At 44.5% G+C, this 8,763-nt stretch overlaps 1 protein-coding gene across 6 annotated transcripts in view; it reads left to right on the top strand.

The window, feature by feature from the left end:
- The window catches only part of nlk2 (nemo-like kinase, type 2), a 176,548-nt gene that overhangs the window by 134,624 nt on the left and 33,161 nt on the right, over positions 1-8,763 (top strand). For all 6 annotated transcript variants that reach the window (XR_007570637.1, XM_050056055.1, XM_050056040.1 and 3 more), the window contains exon 8: positions 490-576. Coding sequence is in view for 5 of the 6 variants with exons in the window: in XM_050056055.1 (XP_049912012.1) it covers positions 490-576 (87 nt within the window). In the remaining variant the exon portion in view is untranslated. The remainder of the gene's footprint in view (positions 1-489; positions 577-8,763) is intronic.

An 8,763-nucleotide genomic window follows, 5' to 3' on the forward strand; every position in this document is an offset into this window, starting at 1 on the left:
ACTGTGCTGTTCGTCTTTTGCCGTAATAATGGTAATTCCGAAAGCCGAAGACGATGACTCTCGGTACCCCTCCCGCTGACATGTTGATGCCTATCTGATATAAGAGGGCCTGTTTCTCCAATAAACACGTAAGGTATGTAGAGAGGGCATGACTGATTGCAGAAGCCATGCCTCCACAAGCAAGAGCAGCGTCTACCTGTACCTGTACCTGGTGCACAGGTGGCATCAAACAGCTGTGGACACTGATGTCTCTCATCAAAACTCACAGATATGTTACAATTAGCAGTGTATTTTGTTTCTCATTTACAATTGCAAAGCTGATTATTTAAGATTTAGAAACCATGCATCCATGTTTAAATTGGATTGCAGTCTTCTTCCTCACATTCTGCTGCCACATAGCTATGTTTCATGGCTCATTTTAAAAAACTGCAGTAAATGGGGGGAAATGGGGAGGATGGTTAATTTTGTGATATTTTTTTTTGTCTGCAGCCATCCCTTCCTGTTCTTTACACACTGTCTAGCCAAGCAACCCATGAAGCTGTCCATCTCCTCTGTAGGATGCTGGTGTTTGATCCGGTAAGTCATTGTTTTATACCTAGTTTTACAATGTTTTTTTTAATGTTTTGTTGTTCAGTGAGTCTGTTTTGTTGTTCAGTGAGTCTTATGCATATATACTGTACAACATACTATACACAGTTTGTGTGCCCGTCATGACAAAGAAGCAACAAATTAAAACAGAGTTTCAGTTCAAAAGATTCAACAACAAACAATAATAATAATTCTAATAAAAATTAGAATTAAAGTCAGATTAAAAAAAATGCAATTAGCAGAAATAAAGAAATCAGTTTAAAAAAATATGTTAAATATAAAGTGCACCATGCAATGTTGCAACAAGTCAGTTCAAGTTCAGGTAGTCAGTGAGTGTGATGTGATGAGGGAAGGGGGGCTGTGTTTCAAGCTGTTATTCAGCAGTCTGATGGCCTGTGGGTAGAAGCTGTTGGTCAGTCTTGTTTTCCTAGATTTCACACTTCTGTAGCGTCTGCCTGATGGCAAAAGTGTGAAAAGAATGTGGTTGGGGTGTGTACAGTCCTTTATAATGTTGTGGGCCCTCCTGATGACCCTGCTGTCCTGAATGGAAGGAAAGGCTGCTTGTGAAATGAGTTATGTCATTTTTATCACATGCTGGAGGGCCTTCCTGTCCTGAGCAGTACAGTTTCCATACCAGACTGTGATTGAGCTTGTGACACTCTTGACTGTAAATCTGTAAAAGTTACTGAGGATATTGGTTTGCATGCCAGATTTCCTCAGAATTTTTTAAGAAGTACAGTCGCTGCTGGGATTTCTTAATGGTCTGTGTGACCAGGTGAGATCCTTGCTGATGTGGGTGCCAAGAAATTTAAAGGTTTTCACCCTCTCTACCTCTGTCTCACAGATGTGTAATAGCATGCTCCCCTCTACTCCTCCTAGGATCAATAATCATCTCCTTGATCTTCTCTGTATTTAGGGAGAGATTATTTTCCTGACACCAGGCCACCAGTTCTGCCACCTGTCTTCTGTATGATGTCGCTACCCCACCTGTGATCAACCCAATGACGGTAGTGTCATCCGCGAATTTTATAATGCTGGTATTAGTCTGGGAGGCCACACAATCATAAGTAAAGAGTGTGTATAGCAGGGGGCTCAGCACAGCCCTGGGGGGTTCCTGTGCTTACAGTTATTATGCCTGATATTCGGTTTCCAACTCTAACTGACTAGGGTCTGTCTGATAGGAAATTCAGCATCCAGGCACAGAGGGAGGGTATCAGTCCGAGGGTGAGGAGCTTTTCAGAGAGTCTGTGTGGTATGAATGTGTTGCTGTATTCAATAAATAGCATTCTCACATATGTGTCCTTGCACTCTGAGTGTGGGTGCTGGTGTTGACTGCATCATGAGTGGACTTGTTCTGACGATATGCAAACTGCAGTGGGTCCAAGTTGGCTGTGATGGCCTTTGTGATGTGAGTCATGACAATCCTTTCAAAACACTTTATCACATTTGGAGTGAGTGCAACAGGATGATAGTCGTTCAAACAGGTCACAATATTTTTCTTTTGGAGGGGCACAACAGTGGTGGACTTAAAGCAGGCGGGCACAGAGGCCTGAGTGAGGGACAGATTGAAAATTTCAGTGAACACACACAGCTCCGATGAGCAGCTGTCTGGACCAGCTGCCTTCTGTTGATTTGTTCTCCTTAGAGCTGTGTGCACCTCCTCTGTAGACACAGAGAGTGGTGTGTCCTGTGTGCCCCCTGGGGCCAGAATCTCTTTCTGTTGGTTGGTGTTGATGGTCTCAGTCTGTACTGTCTGTTGGCCCGCCTGATTGATCTGCACAGGTCATATCTGACATCGGTTTAGGAGTTGTCTGTAGGCTGGATAGAGGAATACTGAGATGTTGTCTGACTGTACAGTGTTTCCTCTACGATTTTTTTACCTACAGCAGTTGACGAGGGTGTGTCGTGAGCCTGAGCCGGTGTTCGCGCTGTAGTAGTAGGTATATATAGGGCTAGTACATCTTTTTCCTCACTAATAATAGCCTACTGGTTCTCTGTTGGAAACAGCCGATGAAGTTTTTGTTAGCCGTTGCTATCCTGCGCACCTGCACGGCGTGGTGATGAACTGTCTTATTGATTTCTGTTGCCGTGCTGTCTTGCGGGCCTGCACGGCGGAGTGATACTGGCCAGAAAATAGTCCCAATTGATAGCAAGGTCTGACGTAATGCGGGGATGTTTTAAAATTATTGCAATAGTCTAACAAAACACATGCATACTTTTTTGTAGCTTAAAACCTTTTGGTTACGTGTCTCCCGTACATCTTCAGAACTACTTTTTCTCCAATAAGCTACGGGCGATTTCTCAGAGCAGGAGGCTCATTGAGAGTAGTGACACCGTCACATCAGAGCTACAGATGGTCAGCGTTTCACACAACTTCATGTCCAAAAACCTGAACTATCACTTTAACATAGGGGGGATCCAGAGATGGGACCAAGTCACACATGTGCAAGTCTTTTGCCGTAGTAATGGTAATTCCGAAAGCCGAAGATGATGACTCTCGGTACCCCTCCCGCTGACATGTTGATGCCTATCTGATATAAGAGGGCCTGTTTCTCCAATAAACACGTAAGGTATGTAGAGAGGGCATGACTGATTGACAGGGTAGTGATCCAATCATGACAACGCCATTGTCAGCCTGCGCTCCTACCGGGTAATCGACAGTATTTTTTAAATTAATTTATTAATTTTATATTCTAACCGAAAACATGATGTGAATAACACTCAAGTCATTCAAGTCATCATGTCTCAAGTCAAGTCAAGTCCGGAGTCTGTAACTTCCAAGTCCAAGTCAAGTCACACGTCATCAAAACAGCGACTCGAGTCGACTCGAGTCCAAGTCACAATGACTCGAGTCCCCATCTCTGGGGGGATCAAAATAAAATAAATAAATGAAATAAAAATCAACCAGCCACCCTCCTCCCCTGACAAGTCCCTTCATAAGTAAAGAACAGTTCCTAAAGTGCGGTGAGGTTTGTGGACACAGAGAGAAATGTGAAAGGCTCGTTTCTCCTCTGATACAAGGTTTGTGGACACAGAGAGAAATGTGAAAGGCTCGTTTCTCCTCTGATACACCACATACTGTGTGCCGCCATGGCTCGGCTGTTCAGGTACTTTTGGGCAGTCATGACAACAAGTTATTCACCTGGAGCCGGACTTCTCCGTTGCCGGTAAGCCATTATAATGCGCCGCCGTATTTGACAGGAATACGTATTCCTATCCGTGTCTGTGACCCCCGTTCAACCCACAACTGGCGGGATTCGCCGTTTCGTTTCTGCTTTATTTTGCCCGCACAAAACTATTTTTAGTCGCAAATGCGAGTGCGTTGACGGACGGAGTAAAATATCGCCACACTGCCGACATTTTACTCTGTCCGTCACCACACGCTGTTTGATTGCGTTATCAAAACACGCCGCTATTATTCGGCCTTGCTTTTCACTTATTCCACCGAATACCGAATGTATGTTTTTTTGCAATATTCGGCCGAATATATTCGGTGCATCCCTAAATAGGAGACTCCCCCCACTCCCCCCTCCCCTCACCGCTGCTCTCCTCACTACACTGGCTGCTGCGCTGTGCAAGTGCACAGATGTCTCAGAGCGGTGGTGGTGCATTTGCAAAATAAATGCTTTGAAGGAGCAGCAGCGGCACGAAGTCCCTGTCTACAATGAACATTGCATCTGGGTGTGCAGTCTCTTGCTTGCTGATGACATCCAGTATTAGCCCCAGTGTGGTTGCGTGATCTGCCCGTGGAGGAATGTACACAACCAGCATAAACACTGTGCTGAATTCCCTTCGCAGATAATAGGGTCTGCACTTAACCATCAAAAGTTCTACATCAGCTGACCAATGCTTTCCAACATTTACATCCACACATACACACATTCACATTTTGAGAAGAATATGCTAAATGTTTTACCAGAATCTTAATTTATACTGACCAAAACCATGAAAATCCCAGCTGAGGATGTTTTAAGCAAATTTCAAAATTTCCAAAGGCACACTTAAAGGGATAGTGCACCCAAAAATGAAAATTCAGCCATTATCTACTCACCCATATGCCGATCCTCACAACACTTGCGGAGATCCAAGGGGAGAGGAGGTAGCAACACAACTTCACCTAATGGAGGCTTATGGCGCCCCAGATTCAAACGTCCAAAAACACATAATTGAAACCACAAAATATCTCCATACTACTCATCCGTGGTGATCCAATTGTCCTGAAGCCCAGACATAAAAAGTTGTTTGGAAAAACATCATTTGAACTCTGTTTTTAGCGTCATTGTAGCCTGCAGCTCTAACTGCCTCTCTGTGCACCGTGTTCATGTGTGTGCGCAAGACCAGCAAAAGCACGTGAACACACGTGAACACACATGAACGCGGTGCCCATGTCTCATGGTCTCGTGCAAGTGCGCACATGTGAACGCGGTGCACAGAGAGGCAGTTAGAGATACAGGCTACAATGAGGCTAAAAATAGAGTTCAAATGACGTCAAATGACGTTTTGTTAGATGACATTTGAAAAGGGTTTGGTGTATGATAGCTGTGGTGCACCTGACTCCCCTCTGGGCATGATAAACCAACATGTTTCTCTCCTCCTTGATGACCCAGGAAATGTGGTGTTCAGGTTGTGGATTGCTTGTCTTTTGACCCCCTCAAAGTTAGGCCAACGCTCCACCCAGTTTGGTTGCTTACCACCTGGGTTGGCTGGGGCCCCCTACTACTCCGCTGTGGCAGCCAAGGTTATTAAGAAGTAGCTGGGCATGGCGACTAACTTTTAGCTGGTCAGTATCAGTGTGGCTGGGTTCATGTTATGTTGCAACAGGGCAGTCATTCATCAGGCTCCACGTGCTGTACCCAAAGAGCCAAGTAGAGGGCGGACCCTGTGTGAGATAGAACAAATGTTAGAATATTGTAACCCTAGTTCTGTTAGCACAGGTGGAGCCCTCTACCTAGGGGCCATGTTGCTCCTACCCTGCTTGCTGAAGAGGGTGTAGGATGTCTGATGTCTGCCACGGCTGTGGCTCAGAGGTAGAGTGGGTCGTCCACCAATTGAAAGATCAGCGGTTCCTCCTGTCTGCATGTCACAGTATCCTTGAGCAAGATACTGAACCCCAAATTGCTCCCGATGGCTGTCCCATCGGTGTGTGTGAGTGTCTTAAAAAAACTGAGTAGCAGGTGGCACCTTGTATGGTATTCTCGGCCACCAGTGTATGGAATGTGTGTGTGAATGGGTGTGACTCGTAGTGTTAAAAGCCCTTAGAGTGGTGGGATGACTAGAAAAGCGCTATACAAATGCACGTCCATTTACCATTTACTGTGGGGTCTGCACATATTCAGGTAGGGCCTGATTGGCCAGCTACATTTATGTTTTTACTCAGTGTGGAAATGTATGCTCATGATTAGACGAGTATTACCCAAAGAGTCCAATGGAGAGCTCTGCCTGTGCTCATGAACCAGGGTTACAATATCGTAATCTTGATTCACACCAGGGGTGTCACTATTCTCCATATCCATGATTTGATCAGACTTTTCATTTAAAGGTCTCAATGTGATAATACGGTGACACGGTGGTGTAGTGGTTAGTACTGTTGCCTCACAGCAAGAGGGTTCCTGGTTCGAACCCAGCGTGGGGGAGCCCTTCCGTGCAGAGTTTGCCAATTGAAACATCAGCGGTTCTCCCCATGGCCCCATGGCCCCATGGCCCCATGGCCGGGTACTCCAGCTTCCTCTCTCAATCCAAAGACATGCAGGTTAGGTTAATTGGTGACTCTAAATTGGCCATAGTTGTGAATGTGAGTGTCAGTGGTTGTCTGTATCTATATGTCAGCCTTGGGATAGTTTGGCGGCCTGTCCAGGGTGTACCCTGCCTCTCGCCCTATGTCAGCTGGACTAGGCAGACTAGATTTGATAGTACTTTCGATTTAAACATTATTTTTTCAGCACAGCTGGATATGCCATTATGACTATCTATGATTTGTAAAGATCAACAGATCATAAGTTTTATGCCCTGACAACTGCTGTTTACATTTTCAAATTCTTCTTTAAGCTAAGCTACACGGTATCAAGTGTGATATAATCAATCAATTTCAATTTTATTTATAACGTCCTAAGGGAAGCATATATAGAGTGAATAGGATTGGTCCGAGCACAGAACCTTGTGGAACTCCAAAACAAACTTTAGTACATGGAGATGATTCATCATTAACATGAACGAACTGAAAATGATCAGATAAATAAGATTTAAACTAGCTCAGTGCAGAACCTTTTAGGCCAATTAAATGTTCCAGTCTCTGTAGCAGAATTTGATGGTCGATTGTGTCAAATGCCGCACTAAGATCTGATAAAACAAGTACAGAGACGAGTCCTTTGTCTGAAGCAATCAGAAGATCATTTGTAATTTTAACTAGTGCTGTCTCAGTGCTATGATGCACTCTAAATCCTGACTGAAATTCTTCAAATAAATTATTATCATGGAGAAAATCAGACAGCTGGTCTGCGACTACTTTCTCAAGGATCTTTGAAAGAAAGGGAAGATTAGATATTGGTCTATAGTTGGCTAACACGTCAGGATCCAGGGTGGGTTTTTTTAGAAGAGGTTTAATTACAGCTACCTTAAAGGACTGTGGTACATAGCCTGCAGTGGCGATTGCTCTAAGACTGCAAGGGAAGCTCAGCTTCCCCTAAAATGTCAAAAAATAAGTGGTCAAATATGTACTGTTGTGTTTACATTTCATTGACTAAATATGTGGTAGCCTCAAAAGATTTATTAATACACACTGGGATATGTTGAAAAAGATAAAGAAACTTTGGTAGGATGGTCATCTTAATGAGGTTGACACGACCTGTAAGAGACAGGGGGAGGGAGGCCCACTTAGACAGATCAGCTCTACATTTGTCTAGTAGTGGCTGAAAGTTTTTAGAAAACAGGTCTTTAAAAGAGCTAGTGACAAACACCCCTAAGTACTTGAACCCCTCCATGGCCCTTTTAAAGGGGAATGTGGATTGGGGAAGTGCCTTTGCCAGTTCATTTACAAAAAACACTTTGCTCTTTTGGATGTTTAGTTTGTAGCCTGATATACGGCCAAATTGATCCAAAAGTAAGACAGTATGGGGAGGATATGGAATTGGAGATCATGAGAAGTAGGTCATCAGCGTGAAGAGACAGTTTGTGAGTCATACCGTGACAGGTAATGCCCTCAAACTTATCAAGGCTTCTGAGCCAGATAGCGAGAGGTTCGATGGCTATATCAAACAAGCGGTGAAAGAGGACACCCTTGGCGTGTCCCACTTTGGAGAGAGAAAGGTGGAGATCGGATGCCATTAGTGTGTACAGAGGCAGATGGAGAGGCATAAAGAAGTTTAATCCAGGAAATAAATTGAGAATTGAAATTGAAATTTTTCTAAAATAAAAAATAGGTAACCCCACTCTACCCTATCGAAAGCCTTCTCGGCGTCAAGTGTCACTTTGATTTCAGAAGTGATAGAGGAGGGTGAGAAAATGATATTAAGTAATCTCCTTGTGTTAAAAAAAGAGTGTCTCCCTGCTGTAAATCCTGTTTGGTCTAGTAAGATTATATCTGGCAGTACACGTTGGAGGCGGAGGGCAATTATTTTGGCCAGTATCTTACAGTCTACATTCAGCAGAGAGATTGGTCTATAACTGCTGCATGAAGAAGGGTCTTTGTCTTTCTTGAGGAACAGAGAAATAGATGCTGTGGACAAAGTTTCCAGCAATTGGCCTACCTGGAGGGAGTCATTGTACATCCTGGCTAAAATCGGGGCTAACTGAGAAGAATATGTCTTATAAAATTCGACTGTAGCCATCGGGCCCAGGAGACTTCCCATTTTGCATAGATTTAATTGCATCTTGTATCTCAAGGGTGGAGATGGGGCTGCCTAATTCGCTCGCAACTCTCGAAGAGTCGAGAGGGTTGGGGGTTATAGTGAAGATCAGGGGGCATTCAAAAGTGTAGAGATTGGTGTAGAACTCCAAAAAAGACCTACTAATATCAGCCGGGATAGAAGTAAGGATGCCATTGGGAGATCTGATTTGTGGAATTAGTCTGGACTAGAGCTTAGATCGGGCCCAAAAAAATCCAGCCTGACCCGGCCCGAGCCCATGCACGTCATGTCCGGGACCGGCCCGGCCCGGCCCGGCCCGGCCCGGCCCGGCCCG

This window comes from Epinephelus moara, chromosome 2 (assembly GCF_006386435.1).
Source record: "Epinephelus moara isolate mb chromosome 2, YSFRI_EMoa_1.0, whole genome shotgun sequence".
Classification (NCBI taxonomy): Eukaryota; Metazoa; Chordata; class Actinopteri; order Perciformes; family Serranidae; genus Epinephelus; species Epinephelus moara.